Here is a 26,925-nt window from a genome sequence, read left to right as displayed (position 1 = left end):
CTGCCCTGCGGACATGAGGGCTGAAAATAAGAATTAATAAGAATTAACTTACCCGCAGCGGACCAGGCAGGTCTTCTCTTCTTCACGGCCGGATCTTCTTTATTATTTGGCCGGCGGATGTACTCGGCACGCCGGCAGCGTGCCGCACGGATGTGCTGGGCCGAAGAAAGAAGATCCAGCCGTGAAGAAGAGAAGATCTGCACGGTCCGCTGCAGGTCAGTTATTCTTATTTTAGGTCTTCCGCGGAACCGGACGGCTTCCATAGGCTTCAATAGAAGCCTGCGGAAGCCGTCCCCGCGGGAGACCCGCACGAAAATGGAGTATGTCACGCTTTTTTTCATGCTCCATTTTTAAAAATTCACTTTTATTGACCATCCACGGGTATTTATCTACCCGCGGGTGGTCAATACATCCCTATGGGATGCGGATCCGCATGCGGGTGATCTGCTGCGGATTTAAAATCTTATTTTGCCTGTTGACATGAGGCCTAAAGCTTTCATCCCCTACTGTGAGCTGGCATGAGTGTGACTATAACTTTGGATTGTTGTATGTATGTACCACTTTACATCTGATGACAGCGGGGGGAGGGGAGGGGGGTTCCTAACCCTCCAAAATGGACTTCCATTAAGGACTTATTGTAAATTTACGTATTCAATATATAGTTGTAAAATAGTTAGTGAACCCTTTGAAATGACATAATATCTACATAGATTACTGATTAAATGCAGATGGATTGTTATCAAAATCATAATTACAGACAAACACCATCTTAACTAAGTCAACATTCAAACAGTTGGACCATTGATGTTCTTTATTGAGTAAACATTCAGCGTGTAGGCAAAAAGTAAGTGAACCCTTGAATTTAATAATCTGTAAATCCACTTTAACCAGCAATCCCAGCAATTCCCTACTGTAGCTGCAAGTAAGATTTGCACAGCATGGAGGTTGCATTTTGAAGCATTCACCCCTGCAAATGTGTTCCTTCTTTCCAATCATACTTTAGTTGAGTTACTTGTAAGTTTGGATCATTACCTTGTTGCATCACCCAACATCATTCATGTTTTTTTTTTCTTAATACACTGAGCACAATTCTTACTCCAATTACACTGGTGTAAAATAGGCCACTATTAATAAATGTGGGTCATCCTACCGTACAGCCGTAAGATGTTGACTACTATAAACAATTAAAATGAAAATATTGCATGTGCTGCTTCTTCTCTCGTATCTCAAATCTTATGTGTAGGTGGAAAGCACATTTAGGATGGTTTCACATCTGTATTGGGGGGTTCTGCTTTCCTGTTCTATTTGGGGAACAAGAAAGGGGAATCTCCTTGACCGAACGGTTCCATCTCTGGACAGAACTCAACAGCGCTGGACGGAACCCATTGATTATAATTGGGTCTGTCTGCCTTCCACCCGGCTGCCCGGCTTTTAAACGGAAGAAAAAGTGCTGCATTCAGCTTTTTTTCTTCCAGTACTTTGAGCCGTCTCTATGCAGATGTGAAACCGGCCTTAACAATGGTAATTTATGTTTGCAATTAGTAAAATGAAATTATGATGTGAAATGCGAGAAAACACAATGAAACTTTTATTTTTGCTTCCTAGGAGCACAAGAGTTAGTAAGGATGGACAGGTAAGCTTAAAGAAACACTATACATTACAATGTAGTTTTCTTTTTTTGTACAAATGGAAATACCAAGTCAAATCTAAACTATGGCTAGGTTTGGTATCTCACTGCTTGGCCTGTAAATTAGGTCGTTATGGATATAAAACATTGTTATTGCTATGAAATTCTAATGGACCTAATAGATCTGCTTTCAGCACATGTTACAGATCAGGTACAGGAAATACAATTTATGAAGATATCTTAGGAATTATAAAACTTACAGAACTATGAATTATGCATTTTCTGTAGCACTTTTTAAGTCAAGACCAAGTACATTGAAGTTCCATCTCTAGAACAATGCATACCCATTACTATCCTGTTTTGCTGTGATGTGATCCTTATTTTTGAAGCATCAATGTGATACATAAATTGTGCAGCTTTAATGGTCTTTTTTTTACAATATTAGGTTTAGCTTTAATGGTCTTTAAATGGTCACCACACTTTGGGACAAGTTCTGTTAATATGATAGCCGATCTCATACCTATCAAAAGTGCAAATCACTTCATTTAGGATAAAATGATACCTTTGTGCTTAAAAGTCTCTCTAAAAAGCTAGCTTGCCTGTTGTCAAGTGAAGTCTATCTCTAGGAAAACAGATACTGAGACAGAACACAGAAAGCGGAGCTCAGTGTTGTCTCATGCTACCTATAGAGAGGGGAGAGTGAGGCAGAAAGACTCAGAGACATGCTGCTGCAGCTGATAGGGAGTTATTTACTGTGTTACACGTACAGAAATCACATCTGCACTGCTCAGGACTGGTTTACACTGTCCTCCATGATGCTGTTATTTTATGTCTGTACTACAGAGAGTTAGAGAGCAGGATCTGCTTTTTTTCTCTATGTGCAATGCATAGAAGACATCATAGAAGTAGTCTCTACCCACCAGCTCTAAGAAAACTGATTTAAAAGACTTCACTGTGTTGTTTGATCTTAAGATGTTTAACATAGCAATAGTATTAGAATAGTATAATACTGTAGTACTAAAACTATTTGTCCTAGTTTTAATCAAATCAACCCATGGAACCAAATGAGCTTCACTATAAATTATTTATTCTTTCAGTGAAGGGGGCTTTGAAGGTATTGAAAATCCAGTCTTTGATGACCCCCCTGTTGGAAATACTGAGCAGAGGCCCAGACTCATTTTCATGACCAGTCGTCAGCAATCAGATTCAGGTCGTCATCTGCTCTCTGAACCCAACACTCCTCTCTCCCCACCTGGGCCCAATGATTGTTTTTTCCCTTCACTTGGTAAGTTTGTGTCTGTAGCCAAAATTCTGGTGCAAATTATGCCAGAAAACTGTCTTACATGCTTTTCACCACATTTATATGTTTTAAACACATTTATTTCATTTAGACATGCGATTTAGACACTGTGCTAGAAAACAGGTGTGACTTCATGGAAAGGGAGTATGGTATTAAAAGAAAAGGGGCATGCATGGTTTCACAGGAAAGGGGGTACGGCCAAAATACATCCTGTGCCAAAAAATTTCCACAAAATTTTGAAACAAAAATTAGCATAAATGTTTCCAACTAGTAGATCGTATAAACCTAGAGAAGGGGTACCAGCTTATACACAGTAAAATAGTATTTTAGGCTGAAAAAAAAGGCATGTGTCCTTCCAGTTTAGCCAATCCCCCCCCCCCCCCATGTTGATCCAGAGGAAGGCAAAAAAAACTATGAGGTAGAATCCAATTTCCCACATTTAAAGCAAAAAGACTCCAATATGGCAATCGGAATAATCCTCGGATCACCGACCCTTCTGAAGTCATTAGTGACTATAACATGTAATATTGTATCACTCAAAAAAGGCGCCCAGGCCCCTCTTAAACTCTTTTATCGAATTTGTCATCACCACATCCTCAAACACAGAGTTCCATAGTCTCACTGCTCTTACTGTAAAAATAAACCCTTCTATCTTGGTGTAGAAACCTTCTTTCTTCTAGATGTAGAAAGCGCCCCCTTCTTACAGTTGGTACTGGTGTATCTTGATGCCACCGGAAGCTAGGTGCTGACCTGGATTTGCTGGGGTTTATGCACCCTGTCAAGCCCCTAGCTTCCGATTGGCTGTTAGTGACTAACTTCTGTGTGGCCTGCCTGTGATTGCCCACGCAGTCATTCTCGGGGCCAGAGCGTGGAAAGGCTCCCTGCCACGTTCCCCGCTGTTACTCTCAGCGCAGTACAGTGACGGAGCCGGAAGCGGAGGCAGCACAATAAGTACAGTGCCAGGACACAGAGAGTGGAGTAGTGAGCTGAGGCACCACTCGAACTACATCGCTGGACTGGAAGGCAGAGGCAGGGGAAGCTGAGGCACTGCAAGAAACACAGCGTTGGACCGGGGAGTGAAGGCGGATGGGAGCTGAGCTAAGTACAGTGGCGGACCAGGCACCAGAGGTGGGGGGAGCTCACCCAACGCAAGAACTGCAGGGCCGGGGACCGGAGATACAGGAGGAGCTCAGCCAACGCAACAACTTCAGGGCTGGAACGGTGAGCACTATGTCGCAGCTCTGACCTGGCCCCGCTGTCAGTGTTCCCTGATGTCGCCACCTCGGATCTTAGTGTCCTCCCTTCCGCTGTTGCACGAGCCAATCTCTGACCTGGCCCCGCTGTCAGTGTTCCCTGCTGTTGCGACTTCAGCTCTCAGTATCCTCCTTGCCACTGTTATATGAGCCAATCGGAAGCAAGGGCTTGACAGGGGGCGTAAACCACAGCAAAGCCTGGTCACTTCTAGCTCCCGGTGGCATCAAGATACACCAGTACCGTTACAGTCTTGGGTATAAATAGATGATGAGAGAGATCTCTGTATTGTCTCATGATATATCTATACATAGTTATTGGAGCACACTTTTATTACAGTCACAGACCTGGGTAAAAATAAATGATCGGAGAGATCTCTGTATTGTCCACTGATATATTTATACATAGTTATTAGAGCGCGCCCCCCCCCCCCCCTTCCTTGTTACACTCCTGGGTATAAATAGATGATGGGAGAGATCTCTGTATTGTCCTCTGATATATCTATACATAGTTATTAGAACACCCCCTTGTTACAGTCTTGGGTATAGATAGATGATGAGAGAGATCTCTGTATTGTCTCATGATATATCTATAAATCGTTATTAGAGCGCCCTTTTATTACAGTCGCAGACCTGGGTATAAATAAATGATGGGAGAGATCTCTGTATTGTCCACTGATATATTTATACATAGGTATTAGAGTGCTCCCCTTGTTACACTCCTGGGTATAAATAGATGATGGGAGAGATCTCTGTATTGTCCTCTGATATATCTATACATAGTTATTAGAACGCCCCCTTGTTATAGTCCTGGGTATAAATAGATCATGGGGGACATCTCTGCATTGACCCCTAATATATTTGTATATAGTTATTAAGTTGCCCCCCACCCATCTTTTTTCTAAACTAAATAATCCCAATTTTGATGTCCTCTCTGGGTATTGTAGTCCGCCCATTCCATTTATTACTTTAGTTACCGCCTTTGTACACACTGAAGCTCTGATATGTCCTTCTTGAGTACCAGTGCAAAGGCATTCGTGTGCAGCCGGCCTTAGCATGTAATGGTGAGATGTACTTCCCTGCCCACTTTACATTTATCAGTGTCAAACTAATTTCCCCCTTTTCTGCCCCCAATTTATCCAGATCCACCTGCAACTGTAAACTGTCCTCTCTTGTGTTAATTACTTTACAAAGTTTTGTATCATCTGCAAATATTTTCTATACCCCCTTCTCATTGCTGTAGCTGCAGTTCTTAGTCCATTTTAGCATATACCATCTGTGCATGTTTATCTACATGCCACATCATGCCAAATAATGATGTGACTAAAATAATACATCTCTTTGGATGATTGCGCACAAGCTTCTTCAACCGAAGAGCCCAATACATCTGTTTTAGATAATCTGGTTGATTAACAATGTGATTCAACAAAGAGATTTACAAACTTAAGACATATAAAAAAGTTTCTAGACCTACAAAGTTTCCATAACCTCTTCTACAATGTTTCACTGTACAGAGCCAGTGCCAGATTCTCCTGATCCAGTATAAAAGAAGACCCAAAACTGTAATATCTGCAACTTTCAAGAGGAAGGACTATTCTGTTGATTTCTTTGAAGTCTTGAGCACTTTGCTGTCTACTCTGGAACCGTTATGTATGCAATGTAAAATATAGGAAGGATTCCGTTTTCTGGGTGAAATTACTATAAAACTGGACTCGTCGAGCCTAAAATCCCGGATTCTACGAAAGTGAAGGATGACTTTGCCTGAAGTCACCATATGTATGACATTGATTGCAGGTGATTGCTATGTTGGTGTGAATATGAAGCACAGTTAGAGAATAACTTTGTACATAGGATTATTTTAATTATGTTTTAGAAAAGTTTCATATAGAATATATTTCAGCATAACCGTCTGTACAGAACTGTTGGAAAAATATTAGCTATATGGTCTTAAATTCCTTAAAAGGAACCTGCCGTCACCAATGAGCACCATATGGCATGTGCTGTCACATGTGGAAGGCAGCATGTGGGCAGTGCAGTTGACTAATCTCCGCCTGCTGTGCGCGCACAAACACTGTCCCCTATGGGTGTGCGTTCACAGAGCCTGCAGTGATGAGTCTGCTGCACTATCCACATGCCGACTTCCATTGCGAACAATGCAAGAACGATGAGCCTGGTAAAGTATGCAAAGCACATTCCCGGACTCCTCGGGACCTGCACTGTGAGCTCCATAATTTAAGGAGCTCATAGGTGATGACTGGTTTCCTTTAAAGGGGTTGTCCCGCGCCGAAACGGGTTTTTTTTTTTTTTCAACCCCCCCCCCGTTCGGCGCGAGACAATCCCGATGCAGGGACGTACAGAAAGCTCACCGGAGCGCTTACCTTAATCCCCGCGCTCCGGTGACTTCTATACTTACCTGTGAAGATGGCCGCCGGGATCCTCTGCCTCCGTGGACCGCAGCTCTTCTGTGCGGTCCATTGCCGATTCCAGCCTCCTGATTGGCTGGAATCGGCACGTGACGGGGCGGAGCTACACGGAGCCCCATAGAGAACAGGAGAAGACCTGGACTGCGCAAGCGCGGCTAATTTGGCCATCGGAGGGCGAAAATTAGTCGGCACCATGGAGACGAGGACGCCAGCAACGGAGCAGGTAAGTATAAAACTTTTTATAACTTCTGTATGGCTCATAATTAATGCACAATGTACATTACAAAGTGCATTAATATGGCCATACAGAAGTGTATAGACCCACTTGCTGCCGCGGGACAACCCCTTTAAGCTCGTAAAATAGCAATATAAGATCCCAAGGTCATGGTGAAGGTGGAGAGCTATTAATGTATTATGTTGAAGTTGACCATCAACTGTATAACACAAGAAAGCATGGAAAGAGTCAAGGATTTGACAGGCTGGCCAAATTAAAACATTGGGGGAAAATGTCAAAACTGGTACAAATAAAACATGGAGTAGTTACCCATGGAAACCAACCATATTCCAACCTCTCATTTCTCTCAATTTGATTGGTTTCCAATGGACAACTACTGCACTTTTCTTTTTCACTACTTCTGCTACAACTCCTCATTATGCCTTCTGATCTAGTAACAAGCAGACTATTTTGAGAAGAAAGCAGGACTGAAAAAAAATCAATCTTCATTTCTAACCAACCATATCACCTTATGTTGTAGCACAATCAAACTTAAAGTGTAGCTGTCACAGTGACGAGTCTTAAGTTTTGAACAATAGGAGTTCAGATGCTGAAACCCCCGCCAATCTCTGAAACAAGGAGACTGAATTGCTCAGTGCCTTGCGGTGGTGTCCCGCCTTACACGGAGAGCCAGCGTTTAGATGTGTAAGGACATTCTGAGCCTGTACACGCTCTTCTGGCCTCTCCGAGGAAGGCCTAACACCGCCGGTGGGGCTCAGCGAGCAACTAGTGGGAGTCTCAGCACCCAGCCTCCAACTTCTGGCATGTCATTATAATATGTCAGACGTTTTCTAAAATGACTGTTACACATTAAATATTATACATAAGATGGAGTGGAGAGATCTACAAGTATATAACATGGTTTATAAGTTTATTCTTACCCAAATGGCTTATGCCTAGAAGTCCACACCTTCAACCAATTGACAAGAAACTGCAACTCGTAACCTAGTGTAGAAGTGGACGCTTGTACTCGGGGCCTGAGCTCTAGCTGTCAAATGTTTGAATACTTTGAGATAGAATTCGGAGAAAGTGGACCTTGCAGATGCCAGTCCCTTCGCTTGGCAGAAAAGCCATGGTGGTAGAATTCAGAGAAGGTGGACTTGGCAGATGCCAGTCCCTTTGCTTGGCAGAAAAGCTATGGTGGTAGAATTCAGAGAAGGTGGACTTGGCAGATGCCAGTCCCTTCGCTTGGCAGAAAAGCCATGGTGGTAGAATTCAGAGAAGATGGACTTGGCAGATGCCAGTCCCTTCGCTTGGCAGAAAATCCATGGTGTATTACATCGCCGTGCATTTCCCGTTGCCTTCATGACATACTTGTACACAGAAGTACAATGGACAAACAAAGGGAAGTCATGGTTCCTTCTGTATCACATCTGTGAATTACATAGCCTTAATGAGTCAGTATCCTGGCAGATGTATTTATGGCAATAGCAGCAGCTAAAACTTAGGTCTGCTGCCCAACGGTAGCACAAGATAGAAGTGAGGTAGAGTTGTGTATAACTACTTTTGTATGCTTTCATTCATTGTATTTCCATGTAAAAACGGTCTGGCACTATGCTATGTTGCTCTATGTAAAGGCCATTTTACATGAAACGACTATTGTTGAAAAAATAGTTCAAATGAGCGAATGTGAACAATAATGATTCAGTCGAAATGCAGCCAATTTTGAACAATTATCATTCAGTTTGAATGCAGCCAATGGTGAACAATAATCATTCAGTCTGAACGCAGCCAATGGTGAACAATAATCATTCAGTCTGAATGCAGCCAATGGTGAACAATAATTGTTCACTTTTCTTGTCGTTGATTTTTTACAGCACTAAAAATTATCATTGGCTCGTTCACTTATCTTTAAGTTTAAATAGTGATCATTCAGTCGTTGTCAGTCACTTGTCCAGCGAATGTGAATGACTGAATGATTTGAATGAGCCAACGATGTATCTGTCTGTATAAACAGGTTGCCTGAGCAAGCGAGCCAACGTCATTCACTCATTCAAATGGGAAATCGGCTTGTCTTAACGGACCCTAAGCTCCGGGACAGGTCTGCACAGTATTGTGATAGCTTTTCATTAAACAGGACCAGACTTGTGATAGAATAACTCTGCAGCCATTGCCCCGCTGACTCCTGACTATCCCTTTTTTTCCCTTTAAATTCTCGCTTTCTTCTCCTGGATGGACTCTTCATAGTTCCATATTCCACTGCATTCACTGTGTCAAGTGGGCGATCCCCTCCACCCACTGTGCATGGGTGGCATGAAACTTGCTTGACTGTCCAGTGTCACCTACTAAGAGGGAGCAGTAGGGACCGCCCACTTGACACATTGCATGCTCCCAGAGCTGGAGTTATGAAGAGCCAATCCAGGGAAAGGAGGGAGAGCATAAAAAAAATACAAAGGGATAAAGTCAGCGGGGATGTGGTTGCAGATCATTATAGCCAGCCCTGCGCATTCTATCTCATGACAAGAGTTCTTTAACCCTTTAAGGACCAAGCACAGTCAATTTACATCGCTTGGTCCTGGGCTTTAATCTGGGCTGATAGTAAAAATAGGGTGCGGGATTAAAGCTCCTGCTAATGCAATGTAGCGGGAGCAGGTCTGGTCTTTGGCTGGTCTTTGTAGCTGAGGACCTGGATGAGAAGACGGAAGCAAGTTTTTAACAACTTCTGCCTTTTCCTTTACAGGCTACAAAGCACCAATTGAGCGATATGTAGTGAATAGAGAAAGCAGAAGTGTTACTTCCCTGACTGTTGTCACTAAGGGGGGATGTTTTTCCCTGTAACTGGGTTCCTATGGATGCTTCAGCTATAGTGAAAAAGTGTGAAATTGAAAAACAAAAAGAAGAATGACCCCCAAAAGGTCCTATATGATGTCATGGGGAATATAGATGTTAAAAAAATAGTTTTTTGTACCTTTTTAGCTTTAATAAAACTAAAAAAAAAACAAAAAGAAAAGTCAGTGAAAAAGATAAAATAAAATAGCACTAGATGTCACAGAAAAAAACCTGCAGCAAAAATAATTCTGGTAGCTGAAGTAAAAAAAATAGGGCCATAAAACCACCACATGGGTAAAATACGTAAAAAGTGCCTAGTCCTTAAGGAGCAAAACACACTGGTCGTTAAGGGATTAAATGATTCATGGGAGTCCTGCCTCCCTCCCAAACTTCAGATTGCTTGCTTTACCCATACACACACAAAGTCACAGGGAAATCTGTTGCAGGGGTTTTCTGTGGCCCTACCATTTTGATACAGATAGTCACATAATCCCTGTATTTTGCTAGGAATGGCCGGGAGTCACATCCTAGTTAACATGGAGAAACAAGAGATCATAACATTGCAACAATTTGCAGAACGTTTCATATTCACTCTATATTATCCAAACTGGAACTGCTTGAAAGTCAAGATATGTTTGCAATATTGTCATTGGGGAAGGCTAATTATAGCCAGTGTATATGGCTAGAAATCAGGGGCAAGGCACGTAGCATGGAGTCATGAGCCACTGGTTGGGGACCACAGGTCAATACTAAGTGCTTAAAAATGCCTTTAAACACCCTGTGTGAGTGGTGGAAGGAGGATTCACAAGCTTACTACATGAAAAAAACAATTATTAATAAAATCATAGGAATCTACATATCTCTGAGCTCTAGATCTCCCCTATATCCTGTGCTACCTTGAGACTTATAGTAGCATAGGAGACCTGACAAATCATCTTTAATAACGTACAGGGGTTGTCCCACAAAGAATATCGGTTATAGTTAAAAATGATTATCTCCCTAGATATTGCAGGACTAAAGTTACAATAGCGCCACCTGTTGTTTCTACTCTGTGTCTGGTGGAAGGTGGTCACACATGCTCACTCTTGCTTCTCTCTGCTCCACTGGATGTGTGGAGGGATCTCTGGTGTGGTGAGCGGCTGCTTGTGAAGCTCTTGTGCCTTCTCTGGTGTCAGAAGAGATGATGAGCCGGTGATAAGAGAATAAGACAGTGTCAGTGCAAAGAAGGAAAACCGAGCATGTGTGACCACCTTGTATTATTTATACTGAGGTGGACACAGAAAGGCTTCTAAATAGAAACAGTAGCCGGCGCTATTCTAAGATTCATCTAGGACTATCTACGGATAGGAATATTTTTTAAAATAAGTGTAAAGACAAAAGTGGTTTATAATTATGGGTTAGATTTAATTATAAATAATATTTTTGTGGGACCGCCTCTTTAAAGGGGGTTTCCAATAAACTACATTTCTCACCTATGCATAGGATAAGTGATCAATGTATGGATCCTGGAGGTCCAGCTGCTGGGACCACCAGTGATGGCAGTCAAGCAGTGTTCTATGTGAAGGAAGCAGTAGTGCACACGCGGGGAAAAAAGAAGAAAAGTCTGGTTTTCATTTTGAACACAGGAGAAACCCCCGGAAAGTAGAAACTTTACAGCAGTGAAGTGGCTCATATTTACTTTTAAAGTCTAGCACTAGAGATGAGCGAGCGTACTCGGATAAGCACTACTCGCTCGAGTAATTTGCTTTATCCGAGTATCGCTGTGCTCGGGTCTAAAAGTTCGGGTGCCGCTGCGGCTGACAGGTGAGTCGCAGCGGGGAGCAGGGGAGAGCGGGCGGGAGAGAAGGAGAGAAAGATCTTACCTCCGTTCCTCCCCGCTCCCCCCTGCAGCTCCCCGCTTCGTGCCGGCACCCGAATCTTTAGACCCGAGCACAGCGATACTCGGATAAAGCCAATTACTCGAGCGAGTAGTGCTTATCCGAGTACGCTGGCTCATCTCTATCTAGCACATATGCAAAAATATTTTATATGCAGATATTGCAGCTTAGTATAATTCTCAAGTGTTTATTGATGCCTCTGTTATAGCCATATTTTTCTTAATAAAAAAGCAAAAAAAAAATGTTTTGTGTCTTCACATGCTATTTTATAAAGTAGTTAGACTATTGTACACGGCATTACAGTGTGACTGTGCTGTCTAAAAACGTTTGATATGTCAAAGGGACTGTAGTGCAGGGACATATTAAAAGTTTTGATTGCTGGGGTTCAGGTGATAAGACCCCCACTGATTTTAACATGTCAAAGTTTTTAGAAAGCCCTTTAACTGAAGAACATGCAGAATCAATGCACTGTCAGTCTTGATTGGTTATTGATAAGTAGCTCAAAGGCCTGTAAACATACACGCTGCTTTACTATAGCATTATCAGATTGATATGTAAATGACAGCACTTCACCTGAATGAAAACTCTTTTCTATTTCGCTCATTGCATGGAGGTACGAGGTTGATGGTGCAGCCTAAAACATATACTTTACTATATAAAAATATAAAGAGCAAAGCCGTAAGTTTCCATTCCTTTCCAGTAACAGGAAAAACATGCAGATAGAAAGGAGAATGGGAGCAAGACTGCAGATGAGACTATAGCTGAAAATACCTGGATGTCCAGACTAGAAACAATCTACTGGAACATAATATCAGTATATTATGCAATAAGAATAAAGGGTTATTCCCAGAATCAATGAATCACCTCTCCACAGAATAGGTGATAAAAGTCTGATTGGTGAGGGTCTCATCAGTGGGACTCCAGCTGATCACGAGAACAGGGGTCCTGGGACCCCCTATCCTCCTCACTGCACCCTTCACAGTGAGGAGGAACTTGCAGGAAGTGATGGCTGAGCCTGCTGCGGTTCAGTGTAACGCTATGCACTGCCGGAGATTGCAGAGTGCTTTGAAGAATTGGTACTACACGGAGGATCAGAATCCATACTAGTGACCTGTTTTATAATCTTTAAACTGGCTATGTGTATTACTGTATGTATATGGGCTTAGAGAGAAGTAAAAATATCAAGCACCAATTAAATATGAAAAAATATATAGTTATAAGTGATTTTATGCATTAACCCCTTGAGTGGAAATTTTCCGGGACGAGTTCCACTGCCGATAGTGATATAGCCCGGAAGATTTCCGGGCTATGTATCACTATGGGAGCTGCAGAGCACATTGCCACAAGCTGTGACATTGTGCTCTGCCTGCACAGACCCACAGCGAACAAAGCAAGGGCTTTGAACAACAGAAGCAGAAGATATTGCCGATATGCCGGCAATCTCCTGCTTCTAAGTCTCCTGCTTTGTTTATAGGTTGCCATAGAGACCATTGACTTGTCAGAAGCAAGCCAGCAGTCTCTGTGGCAGGGAGAGCTGGTGCTTGGCTGTCAGAGGACAAGCAGGCACCAGCTCTTACAGCTGAGATCAGAGAAAACCTCTGATCTCTGCTGTGTTAACCCTTTACATGCTGCAGTCTATGTGACTGCAGCATGTAAAGGGCTGTCACTGCAGCATGTAAAGGGCTGTCACCATCGGACCCCTGGAAAGTGATCAGGGGGTCCTGATGGGTCCCTGTGGAAGTCCACTCAAAGGACAAAAAAAAAAAAGTAAAAAAAAAAACAAAAGTAAAAAAAAATATATAAACATTTGTCTCCCTTTACTTTGTAAAAAATTTTAAATAAAATCACACATGTGGTATCCATGCGAAGTAATGACCCAGAGAAGAAAGTTGGTACATTATTTAACCTCTTAATGACATGGCCCCTTTTTTTCTTTTTTCCCCATTTCTTCCCCCCCCCTCCCCGTTTAAAAAATTATAACTCCTTTATTTATCCATTGACGTCGCTGTATGAGGGCTTGTTTTTGCGGGACGAGTTGTACTTTTCAGTTGTGCTATTTAAAGTACCATATAATGTACTGAAAAACTTTACAAAATTCTAAGTGGAGTAAAATGAAAAAAAAAAATGACATTCCGCTATCTTTCAGTGCGTCTTGTTTCTACGGCGCACAAACTGCAACAAAAATGACCTGATAACTTTATTCTATGGGTCAGTGCGATTACTATGATACTAAACTTGTATAGTTTTTTTTTTTCCTTTTTTTGCTGTAGTACTTGTATTTTTTTCAAAGACATTTAATTTTTTAAAATTATTTTCTGCTGCATCTTCTGCGCGCAATAACTTTTTTATTTTTCCGTCGACGTAGTTAATTGAGGGCTCATTTTTTGCGGGACGTCCTGTAGTTTACGTTGGAACCAATCCGGAATACATACGACTTTTTGTTCGCTTTGTGTTGCATTTTTTCTGGGAAACAGGGTGACTGAAAAAGTGCATTTGTGGCGTTCTTTTTTTTTTTTTTGGACCACGTTCACCGTGTGGGGTAAATAATGGACTACTTTGATAGATTGGACATTTATGGACGCGGTGATACCAAATTTGTATTTTTCTTTTAGGATTTAGATTTTTCTTATTATAGATATGGCAAAAGGAGGGTGATTTAAACTTTTATTACTTTTTTTTTTTTAAAGTGTGAAAAAGTCATGAAAAAGAAAAATAAGTATTACAATTTGGTATTGTCATAATCGTACTGCCTTGGAGAATTACTTTAATAGATTATTTATACTGCTCAGAAAATGCAGTGAAAAATAAAAATAAAAAATATGCCAGAATTACAGATTTTCTTAATCTTGCCACTAGAAAAAAATGGAATAAAAAGCGATCAAAATTTAACATGTTCCAAAAAAATAGATAAATGAAGACTGGAGTTCATCCCGCAAAAAACACGGCCTTCTAGAGAGCCAGCAATGGAAAAATAAAATTAATACGGCTCTTGGAATGTGGCAACACAAAAGCAAAGCTTTAAAAAAATGCTTAAAATGTACAAAAATAGTGAAACATAAAAACTGTATAAACTTGGTATCGCCAGGATCGTGTGACTCAGAGAATGTTTTCACATTATTTATTCTGCATGCTGAACGCCGTAAAAATGAAATCCAAAAAACAAATGGCAGAATTTCCTTTTTTTCCCCCCAATCTCCCTACAAATGTTTTTACAAAAGTTATGCAATACATTATATATACCCCAAAATGATGCCATCAAAAAGTACAACTTGTCCCGCAAAAAACAAGCCCTCATATGGCCTGGTAAATGGAAAAATGAAAAAGTTATGGCTCTTGGAACGCAACTGCAAAATGAGTTGAAATTCAATAATTAGACCATTTAACCCCTTAGTGACCAGGCTTTTTTGCTTTTTTCCATTTTTGTTTTTTCCTACTCCCTTTTAAAAAATCGTAGCTCCTTTATTTATTCATCGACGTCGCTGTATGAGGGCTTGTTTTTTGCGGGACGAGTTGTATTTTTCAATGGCACTATTTATTGTACCATATAATGTACTGAAAAACATTTTAAAAATTCTTAGCGGAGAGAAATGGAAAAAAAACCCGACATTCCACCATCTTTCGGTGCGTCCTGTTTCTACGACGCACAAACTGCAACAAAAACGACCTGATATTTTTATTCTATGGGTCAGTACGATTACTACGATACCAAACTTATATAGTATTGTTTTTGCTGTAGTACTTGTATTTTTTTTTTTAAGATATTAAATTTTTTACAATTATTTTCTGCAGTCATTTTGTGCGCGCGATAACTTTTTTATTTTTCCGTCGACGTAGTTGAGCAAGGGCTCATTTTTGGCGGGATGTCCTGTAGTTTCCGATAGTATCAATTTGGAATACATACGACTTTTTGATCGCTTTTTATTGCGTTTTTTCTGGGAGACAGGGTAACTAAAAAAATGCATTTCTGGCGTTCTTTATTTTTTTTTTCGGACGACGTTCACCGTGCAGAAAAAATAATGTGCTACTTTGATAGATCGGACTTTTACGGACGCGGCGATATCAAATACATATTTTTATTTTATGATTTAGATTTTTTAATAATAGATATGGCAAAAGGGGGGTGATTTAAACTTTTATAACTTTTTTTTTTTTTACAATTTAAAAAACTTTATTGATCTTTTTTTTTACTTTACTTTGAAGTCCCCCTGGGGGACTTTAACATGCGATGCTTTGATCGCTCCTGCAGTATGACGTAATGCTATAGCATTACGTCATACTGCTTTTTTACAGGCAGTCTTTCAAGCCACCCTGTGTGGATGGCTTCATAGGCAGTCTGCTAAGGCAGCCTGGGGCCATTCATTAGGCCCCCGGCTGCCATGACACCTGCACGGATCCCCCGATCTCACCGCGGGGAGGCCGTGCGGGACCCCCAAACAGCATTCGAGGGATTTAAATGTCGCTGTCAGAATTGACAGCGGCATTTAAAGGGTTAATAGCCGCGAACGGCCGAGCGCGGCTATTGCCCGCGGGTGTCAGCTGTAATAAACAGCTGACGCCCGCGCTGTATGGAGGGAGATAGCGGCGATACCTCCCTCCATACACGTCCTGCAGGACGTAAAAACACTATGGCCCGGTCGTTAAGGGGTTAAAAAACCTGCCCTGGTGGGTACGACAGGGTGGTAAGAAACCCGCCACTCAAGGGGTTAATGTAACATTATCTGTTGCTTACATCCAGAAATCACTCACAGCAGACCTGGCCAACGCTGTGGGAACCTTTGAGTCTTTTATTGCCAGGTGCACAATTTCCCTCTACTTGAGCCATTTTCACACTTTGAAAATTTGGACCACTATTTGTAGGCTAAAACAGGAGTGGGACCAGAACATGAAAGAGGGGTACATTTTTCTATTATACAGGGTAATTCAAAAGTCAGGGCCACTCAGAATATCTTCCGGACGAATAGAGATTTTAGTAGGAAACTTTGTAAAACATTTAGATGAGTGGGGGAACACTTTTTGGCACAATGGTGGTACCTGTTGGCAATCTTGGTGGCAGCCATCTTGGATTCAGTCCAAGAATCTTTAAAAGAAATGGAGTCGTGGGATATATGATTTAAGGGTATAATTTAATCAGAAATTGATAGGTGCAGTCATTGTTTTCAATACTTGCAACCATTTTTTGAATTATGGAGGGTGTCATGTTGAATATGAATACGGTTGTTCTGTTGAATTATCTGGTATGCAAAACACTAATTTTATGTCTTTTTAAGTATCTAAAGATACCGTTAACAATCCAGGACAGAACTGAGCATCCTGTGGGTCAGTAACAAAACTCATGTGAGGTGGATGAGGTTATCGATCAAGAATACCCAGGAAGACATCCAGGGAGGGCACGAACTGTCAAGAAACTTATCCAAAAGTTCAAGGAAATCAGTAGTGTCCATGACAAACTGAGAACTGGTGGTCCCAGCAGGGTTTCCAATCCCCAGGTGTCGTCATCTGTGCTAGCTGCTTTCACTAGAAGAGCACTAGGAGACCTTGCCGTGAGACAAGATCTGCAGTTTTTGGTTTGTCCTGAACGCTACTAGTTTTCCTGAACTTCTGAATCAGTTTCCTGACAGTTCCTGCCCTCACTGGACGTCTTCCTGAAAGGCTCATGTGAACTTCTATTACAGACCACCAGGAAGATCTCAATTCTGTCCTGGATGGTTAATGGTATCTTCTGGTACCTGAAAAGACATACGATTAGTACTTTCCAGACCACAAAATTGAAAAAAATTTATTATACTCAACATGACATCATCAATAACCTATTAATAATCATCACTTGTCTGGGTGGTCCTGACTTTTGCTTCTGGTTTTGGCATAGAAGTGTGAAAATAACCTTAGAAATTACATACTGGAGTTTTTTTCAGTTGCCCATAATTTCGCAAATTGCTTCCTAATAAGACAGGTGAAGCTATCTGAGCCTAAGGGCTCCTTTCCACTGGCGAGGTAATCGCACGTCTTCAGTGTGATGCAAGAGTGCGAGCTCTCGCAGGAAAGTCCCACACATGTTGTTCTATGACACCCTTTCCACTAGCGATGTTTAAGGGCAAGCTGCAATGTGAGGATTAAGAATCACAGCAGGAGGATTGTTTCAGCGTTTTGCATTTTTCTGTCGCCCATACAGTGCAATAGCAAAGCAGATTCTCGCATCGCAACGCAAAAGCTTGCGATTTTGCAGCGTTGCGATTTTAACATTGCGATTTTCTCGCAGAGATATTGCTATCGCCAGTGGAAAGGAGCCCTAATACTTCTAAAAAAATACCCTTAGGGCTCCTACCCACCTGCATTTTTTAACGCCGCAATATCGTGGCGTTTTTTTCACGCAATTGTCAATGGGACTTTCTAATGTTAAAAACGCATCGCAAGTTTGTGCTTCTGCGATTTTTGTGCGATGCGTTTTTAACATTAGAAAGTCCCATTGACAATTGCGTTAAAAAAACGCAAGCGGGTAGGAGCCCTTAACCTATCTAGCCCAACCTCTAGTACTATGTACATTACCACATATTCTGCATGGCTGCATCCCATTCCATTGTTCAAGCAAGTGTCTTCCAAACTCATCCCAGTACTGGGAGCCATCTTCCATAATGGCTTTCGGCTCCATAGGATGAGATTAGACAGGAAATTATGGCATTTCATTGACATATGCAGATAGCAGGACATCTTTTACAGCAGAAAGGGTATGCTGGCATGTTGTAACCATTTTCCACGGATTTTCTACCCTATGGCATTTACAGTATCAGCAATGTTGATAGGAATTTCAAAATCTTATCCACGCACTGCAGGAAAAATCTTCACTAAATCAGCCCAGAAGTTGTCATGCAGTGCAGAATTTAAATCTGCAGCATGTCAATTTTAGGGCAGTTTCAGACAAACATGTATTTCTCCAGTTATGTGGCCGTGATAATCAAGGTCGCATAACGAAACAAAACCAAACCACTGATTTCAATCGATTTCAGTGGTTTCGCTTTCACTATCAGGATTCTCACCCGTTAATTGTACGGCGGAGACAAGATAGGACTTGCCAATGAACTACATACAGGAAAGATTGGGCAGGACCTATCTTCCCGCATTTTTTTTTTCCAAACTTTTCCGCTATGGCACGGAGTTTGAATGGCTGGTGAAGAAGAAGAAATTTCCCGCATTCAGGCGCAACTACGCTTCATCCCAGCGAACGTAGTTGCGCCCATGGCCGTCTGAGGCCGCCCTCAGGAGCAGGTTTGCAGTGTGGATTCTACCTTTTCAAATGAGGCGGTGAGAGCTGCATCAAATGGTAGAGATTTTTCCTAACCAATTACATTTGTAACCCATATACGGTAGTTACAATGTGTATGGTGTTACAGTAATATATGTCAATATCATTGTTCATATTGTTAAGTTACAATGTTTTTACCGGAGTAGACAACACCCTATTAAGGCATAAGGATGTCACAAAGTTTGGTCCCTGGTCTAGCAGACTTGAGCCGACTTTGTATTACATGACAACCATTCATCTGGATAGCGGTCATATTATATCAGCCACTGCACAGGAAATGCCTGGCTGTAGTGCCAGGAGTGGGACCAGGCAAACAGCTGATCACCCCAGGAGCCGCATCCTGACAACCCCTTTAGATTTCATATTTCCAGACAATTTGACTTACATGTATGTGTAGAATGTATGAAATCAATAACATTTTTTACGAGGCGGACGAATTACTATTGCAGGACACGGCACGTTTTTTTTTATCACACTTAAGCAATAAAGCCCTCTGTCTTCAGTATGTTCCAAGAAGAAGTTCGAAGTAGATGGAGAAGATATGGTCCATCTGCTCCATATATTCTGCTTTGAGAACATTTGATTTGGATTATATTCCGTCGTCATCATGGAACACGGCGTACCATAACAATAGGTAATTCATAACCTTAGTGTTAATATACACCCAGACATTCTGTATTCATTCCGCTGTTGCTTTCTGAACCTTGCAATTCATTACAATACAATAAGTACAATTTTTATCCATAACTGCACACACATAGGACTAATGATACAAGAGTGTTACATTTGTCATCTCTTCTTTTATAAATCGGTATTTATACATTTTCTGTGGAAAGAACAGAGTGATCATTGCCATCAGTTGTCATTAAAGTGGTACACCCGTCTTAAAGGGAACCTGTCCGCAGTTTAAACGCTACTAGACCAAGTACCGGCGGAGCGCTGGATTACAGCAATTTATATAAGTAACTTTGTTTTCTTCTCTTTTGGAAGCAGACCTGAATAACACAGCTTTTAATATCTCCCGTGCCGCATGAAAATGTCCACGGCCCAATCCAATGGGTGGGCACAGGCCGTCTCTTCTGGCCGAAAATGTTAGCATAAACCCCACCCACCTCGGCTGTGGGGTTCACATCATCTTCTGGAGCGCTTTGATCGCTCAGACGTGCCGGAAGTTAGTGGAACAGAGCATGCACAAATCATGTATTCACTTTGCTGGCTTATTTGTAGCTCCTATCTGCACATACTGTATATCGGTCTGCAAACTGACGGTACATGCATGAGAGATCAAAGTGCTCCACTAGGTGGTGTGAATCCCACAGCCAAGGTGGGCGGTGTTTATGTTAACAACTTCAGTCAGAAGAGATTGTCTTGGCCTGCCAACCGGATCAGGCCATTTTGTAGTGAAAGGAAGCCCAACAGGGTACTTGAGCCTTCATGCCTGCTGGTATCACATCCTGTATTCAAGCTTGAGGTGGCCCAACAGGGTACTAGAGCCTCTATACATGACCATATCCCTCTTGTAAAGAAGCTAGAGGCAGTACAACAGGGTACTAGAGCCTCCATGCCCACCCATATCACATTTTGTATCCAAGCTAGAGGAGGTATAACAGGGTACTAGAGACTCCATGTCTGTCCATATCATGTCTTGTATCAAAATGAGAGGTGGCCCAACAGAGTACTAGAGCCTCCATGCCCGCCCATAGCACATCTCATCTCCAAGCTAAAGGTGGCCCAACAGGGTACCAATGCCTTCCCATATCACATTGTATCCAAGCTAGAGGCGGTCCAACAGGGTAATAGAGCCACCATGCCTGGCAGTATCACCTTTTGTATCCAAGCTAGAGGTGGTATCACAGGGTACTAGAGCCTCCATGCCTGCCCGTATCACATCTTGTATCCAAGCGAGAGGAAGCTCAACAGGGTACTAGAGCCTCCATGCCTGTCTGAATCACATCTTGTATCCAAGCTAGAGACGGCCCAACAGGGTACTATAGTTTAAAGAAGTTTAAACTAGGTGGAGAAGATATGGTCCATCTGCTCCATATATTCCGCTTTGAAAACATTTGATTTAGATTATATTCCGTCGTCATCATGGAACATGCTGTATCATAACAATAGGTAATTCATAACTTCAGTGCTTAATATAGCCTAGACATTCTGTATTCTTTCCAGTGTTGCTTTCTGAACCTTGCAATTCATTACAATACAATGTATCTGTAACTGTGATTGTTCTCAGTGAGAGAAACCAAGTAATCTTGTAGATATGATACCTTTTAATGGCTAACAAAAATACATGATGTTACAGCGAGCTTTCAGGTGGTTATTATCGACCCTCTATCTGGCTAATGAAACTGGTTTGGATGGGGCACAATTATAACACAAATGCAGAGAGGACACCCCTCTTGATCTAAATAAATGTTCAAACACAGAAATTTGAGACTGTCTCACACCCAAGACTTAAAATAACACTAAACAACCTGAAAGAAGAGACACCTTTCTTGACCTACCTCCTTCAGACCTTACATATTCCTAAGGCCTCCTGCAAACGGCCAGGTCGGATCCCGCTGCAAGAATTCTCGCAGCAGGATGTGGTCTGTGCCGCTGCAGAGACCTGCGGCTCACCCGCTCCCGGCGTCTTCTGTTTCCTGCTATGCGCCGGCTGCCGGCCAGCTGGCGCATGTGCAGAGAGGAACCGGACCGTCACTACTGACATTTCTGTGCAGTCCTCTGCGAAACCCGTACAGAAATAGAACATGCCGTGATTTATTTTCCATGCGTTTTTTTCATGCGGACAAATCACGGCCGTCTGCATAGGATTGAGTTTTGTAATGCAATCCAATGCAGGCGGCACGGGCGGAAATTCTGCGGGAAATCCAGCTCCCGTGTGCAGGGGGCCTAACTTATGCAAGTGTATAACTGTACACATAAATGAGTGTTACATTTGTCATCTTTCCTTTTAACTTCAATTTTTTTACATTTGCTGTGGAAAAAACAGAGTCATCATCGCCATCAGTTGTCATTAAAACGGTATACCCATCTTAAAGGGAACCTGGCTGTAGTTTAAACTAAACTAAGTACAAGCGAAGCGCTGGATTATAGCAATTTTCATCAATAATTTTGTTTTCTTCACTTTTGAAAGCAGACCTGTATAAAGGCACTTTTAGACGCAACGATTTTCGCTCAAAAATCGCTCAAAGCCGTCTTTTGAGCGATAATCGTTGTGTCAAACTGCACTGACATCTTGCAGTTTTCATTAAGCCTTCGCTCATCATTGTCTTTCAGCGTGCTGAAAGATAAGCGATCAGTTATCAGGAATGCACAGTGGGATGCAGCTGATTAGAGATGAGCGAACGTACTCGGTAAGGCCGATTTCGGAATCGAGCACCGCGATTTTCGAGTACTTCACTACTCAGGTGAAAAGTACTCGGGTGCGCTGTGGGGCGGGGCGTGGTGGAGCGGGGGGTAGCAGCGGGGAACAGGGGGGAGCCCTCTCTCTCCCTTTTCCTCCCCCCCCACTCCCCTCTGCAACCCCCCGCTCACCCACAGCGCCCCCGAGTACTTTTCACCCGAGTAGTGAAGTACTCGAAAATCGTGGTGCTCGATTGCGAAATCGGCCTTACCGAGTACGTTCGCTCATCTCTACAGCTGATACTATTGTTTCAGCTGTATCCCGCTTCACCCCCACCCCGATGACAGCTGGGTATGAAGAACAGAGCGGTCCAGCTTGGCTGTATAACCTGCCGGGCGTTCCGAGCATAGAACAGCTGGATGCAGAACACAAGTGGGGACACCCCGCTTGTCTTCTGCATCCTCCGCTCGGAGCGCAAGGTGATCGCTCAACGTTTGAGCGATCGCCTTGCGCTGTAAAAAGAACACAACGATTTTGAGCGATAATCATTGTGTCTACACCAGCCTTAACACAGTACAAGGGATCCTTTTTTTTGTGGAAATTTTTTTTATTTTTTTTGGGGGGGGGAGGGGCTTGTAAAAAAAAAAAAAACACAATGAAAGTCACGCGTTTCTTTAACAAGATTATTTGGTGGCTTTTTAGTAACATTTTTACATGCACTTTTCAGGTATTCTTTTCCAAAGTATAAGTCTATAGAAAAATGCCTGTAGCAAGCACTATGACTAGATCATGACGTGGGGAAAATAAAAAAAGGCATGGTATCAAAATATACTAACAGTGTGGAATAGCCCCCCACACTTTCTTTAGTATGTTTCAGAACTGCTTAATAAACTACAGCTGGCATCTGGCCATGGTGGGTTTTTTTGCCAAAAAGAAAGAAAAACGCAGCAAAAACAATTGTGGAAAATGAGGTCTTTTCCAGGTAATTTTACAATATTACGTCATAGCAAGGGCGGCTTCAGACGAGTGTAGGCGCAAATACACTTGCGACACAGAGTGTAGTTACGTCTGAACGAGGAGAAATTCTTCCCCTTCGCCGGCTTTTCAAATTCCACGCCAGAGTGCAGAAGTGTGAAAATATCCGGGGGAAGATAGGTGCTGCCCAATCTTTCCAGCAGGTAGTATTCACTACAGGGTAGGCCCTATCTTGTCTCACCTGTGCAATTAACAGGCGAGAATCCCAATAGTGAAAACGAAACCACTGAAGTCCTATTGAAATCAGGGGTTTAGTTTTCTCCAGTTATGCGAGCATGATTATCACACCGCATAACGGGAGAAAACCACGTTGTCTGAATACTCCCTAACAGAAAAAGAATAAGGGCCCCTTCATACAGGCATATTTGCGCGTGCAAAATTTGTGTACACAATAAGCAGAAAATAGAACCCATTGACTTCAATGGGTTCGTTCACAAGCGCTTATTTTGCGTGCACAATTGCGTCACAAAAGAAAGCAGCATGCTCTATGTTACTCTGCATCTCAGCAGTAAAAGAACACATCTGGCACTCATTAAAGAATTTGGCCATTTCAAAGGCTGGGAGCATCAGTGTGTATTGTTTTCCGCGGGCAATTGCAAACAACTTGCAGGTGCAAAAAGTACATTAAAAAATGCAGTTGTACATGCAAGTATACAACTTTTATTCCTTTAAAACATAGTGCAAAAACACGTGCAGCTACGCTTACGCTTGTGTGAAGGCACTAATCCCCACATTTTGCAGAAAGTTGCCAAGGAAACACCTGGTAGAAATTCTACGTTTTGTGGTTTTTTAACAGTAGAAAAAAACAATGTATCTGAATATCTCAAATAAAGGAACCACCAGAATGAATCATACTGAAGATTTCGTGGCAGAAAATGGGAGCTTCTTTCATAGCCAAGACAAGCCCGCTGGTATTAGTGCTTTATATGTAACCCAAAGGAAACACACATTGTTGTCACACAACCTCATAAACATCTTCAGGGTAGAGCCCACAGCAACCACCGATCCCTAACCTCATAAACATGTTACTAAAAACAGCCAAAATAACATAAAAGGACAGCCACCACCTTGGTTGTAACTTCATGCCCTGCCTTTCACTCTGCTCTGATGTGTTTAATAGCAGAAGAGGTTCAAGTAGCAGCAGAATCTGTTTATCTCTATTTCCTCATTTATAAGAATATGGAAACTTACTAATTGCACAGAACACATTTGAGATGCTTCAATATGGTGGCAACCAGTAAAAAAAAGAGCTATCATACACTCTTTGTCAAAAACAATCCCGCCCCTAGAAGAAGTTGTCATTTTGCTGCAAAACTCGGCATGCAGTTCCATGTCAGGCAGATCTACAAATGATGAGAGTTGTGATTAGATGAACAGTTTTGTCACCTGAGACCCTAAAAGTGGTTCCCCCCTTGGCCTATAAAAGGCCCTCAGAGGCTCCTTATGTGTAGTGACATCTCCTTCTGCTTGTGTAGAGCTTGTTTACCACTAGATGCCTCTAAGACGCAGTGAAGAGATTTCACCCCGTTACGAGAGTCTGAGAGAGGCGCATTATTGGGATGTGAGAAGCTGGATGGTAGTATCGATGAATTGTTCCCCACTGGCTGTTCTGACCAGACTGTTAGGAGGTGTGGGGACCAGTGGATATGTGAGGGCACACAAGGCTACCGGGCTCAGGAAATCCTTAACAGACCACCAGTTGAGAGGAGTGTCTCATCGTCCGACAAGCACGAGCAGCTCCAACTGTTTCGTTGTTCACCATACAGAGACAGGTGGCGCCGTCGTTACACCCCTGTGCCTGTTGGAACCATTTCTAGGCACCTGTTTAAAGGACATTTGGACTCATGACGCTCATTATGTGTACCTTCAATAACACCTACCCATTGTTACCTCCATTTGCAGTGGTGTTGTCGACCACAAAACTAGACTGCTACAGAATAGAACAGAGTTGTTTTCAGCGACACATCCAGTTTCAGTTTGGGCACTGATGATGGCCGAGTTTGTGTCTGGAGACCTAGGGGTGAGAACTTTAATCCTGCGACTGCCGGTGTGATGGTCTGAGGGGCCATCATATACGACAGTCGGTCACGCCTAGTAGTGGTACGAGGGACACTGACAACTCAGCGATATGTTCAAGGTATCCTGCAGTCACATGTGTTCCTCTCATGGCGGCTTCCAAAAGGCTTCCTAAAGGTTAATGCATGGCCACACAACAAGGGTATCACAGGAATGTCCCCACAACATTGAATCCAATGTGAATAGCACAGCAGCACTCCAGAAATATAGCACTGCTAGTGCGAGGTGTAAATGGCATGCAGAGCTTGCAAGCAGGAACCGACTCCCAGGATCCAAGAGAAACTTCATGAGATACAGAGAGCAAGTAGCATAGCCACGTCTTGGTAAAAACTCCAATGCATTGACAAAGACCCCAGCGGGGTTGAAACGTCGCGCATTATCTGTGCATTCTTGGAAGCAATAAAGGAACATCCATTTGGATGCATTGAAGTTTTTACCAAGATGTGGCTATGCTTCTTGCTCTCTGTATCTCATGAAGTGTCCCCACAACATTGTCACACTTGTGTCCTGCCTGGTCATCAAATTTATCAGTAATAGAACATGTATGGGACTATATGGGATACCAACTTCAACAGCCTACAAGTTTGCATGATCTAAAGGACCAATATTCTACAGGATACCTTACAGAATCCATATGCCTCCATGCCTGTCATATCACATCCTTTATCCAAGCTAGAGGCAGTACAACAGGGTACTAGGGCCTCCATGCCTGCCAGTATCACACCCTGTATCCAAACTAGAGGTGGCCCAACGGTACTAGAGCCTCCATACTCACCCTTATCATATCTTGTATCTAAGCTAGAGGTGACTCAAGGGTACTAGAGCCTCTATACCTGCCCGTATCACATCTTGTATCTAAGCTAGAGGTGGCACAACACAGAAGTAAAACCTGCCTATGTCAAACCAGAGGCTTTTTTATAACGAAAAGACACCCATCTGCTGGCAGCTGTTTCAGGGATCTTATTGGTGCAGAGCAGGGCACTGGTTGGCTGGGTGAGAGACCTTCAACAACGGTCTAGGCAAATAAAGGGTCTTCTTCTAAAGAGACTGCAAAGTTAGCATAGGGAATTATTAATTTAAATTTACCATACACTTATAGCAGATTTTATAATGTTGCTTTAGAACATTGAAGGGTTTATAAATTTAGCTTCAATTTTTCAAGAAACTTTCCAAAACCTAATTTTTATAGATAAATTCAGCTCTGAAATGGCTTTGAGAGACCTGTATGTTACATCAACAAGTGCATCCCTCAAAGTACAGTACTCAAAGCACTTACAAGTTTGTTAACCCTTTACATGTTTCTAACAAAGTGGAAGTTAAATTTCAAAATCTCATTTGTTTGCAGAGTTTCATTTCTAAGGGCCCTCTTACCTGGAACTAAAATTGTTCAGATTCTCTCTGGATTGCAAGAATCTGAATGAATCATTCAGTGCAAACGCAGCCATCGGCTGAACAACAAATGAAAATTTGTTTGCCTATCGTTCGCCATTTAGCTTCTGTACGCATGAAAACTGACCGACTATTGGCCAGTGTAAACAGGCAGTTGCTCATCTATGAACGACTGCCTGTTCACTGTGAGTGGAGGTGGGTGGCCTGCTCCGCCTTCATCCACTGGGTGATGACCGCTCCTGTGTGAAAGTACAGGAGC

General features: G+C 42.4%; 2 protein-coding genes across 2 annotated transcripts in view; one reads left to right on the top strand and one right to left on the bottom strand.

The window, feature by feature from the left end:
• The window catches only part of VSIR (V-set immunoregulatory receptor), a 54,143-nt gene extending 42,394 nt beyond the window's left edge, over positions 1 to 11,749 (top strand). Inside the window, exons 5-7 of the mRNA XM_066600483.1 lie at positions 1,606 to 1,633; positions 2,725 to 2,912; positions 5,692 to 11,749. Coding sequence (XP_066456580.1) covers positions 1,606 to 1,633; positions 2,725 to 2,912; positions 5,692 to 5,723 — 248 coding nt within the window. The 3' untranslated portion in view covers positions 5,724 to 11,749. The remainder of the gene's footprint in view (positions 1 to 1,605; positions 1,634 to 2,724; positions 2,913 to 5,691) is intronic.
• CDH23 (cadherin related 23) overlaps positions 1 to 26,925 on the bottom strand; it is a 996,630-nt gene that overhangs the window by 192,847 nt on the left and 776,858 nt on the right. The window lies entirely within an intron of this gene.

Source organism: Eleutherodactylus coqui, chromosome 4 (genome assembly GCF_035609145.1).
Source record: "Eleutherodactylus coqui strain aEleCoq1 chromosome 4, aEleCoq1.hap1, whole genome shotgun sequence".
Classification (NCBI taxonomy): domain Eukaryota; kingdom Metazoa; phylum Chordata; class Amphibia; order Anura; family Eleutherodactylidae; genus Eleutherodactylus; species Eleutherodactylus coqui.
Note: the sequence above shows the minus strand (reverse complement) of the source record. Positions and strands in the feature narration are given on the sequence as shown.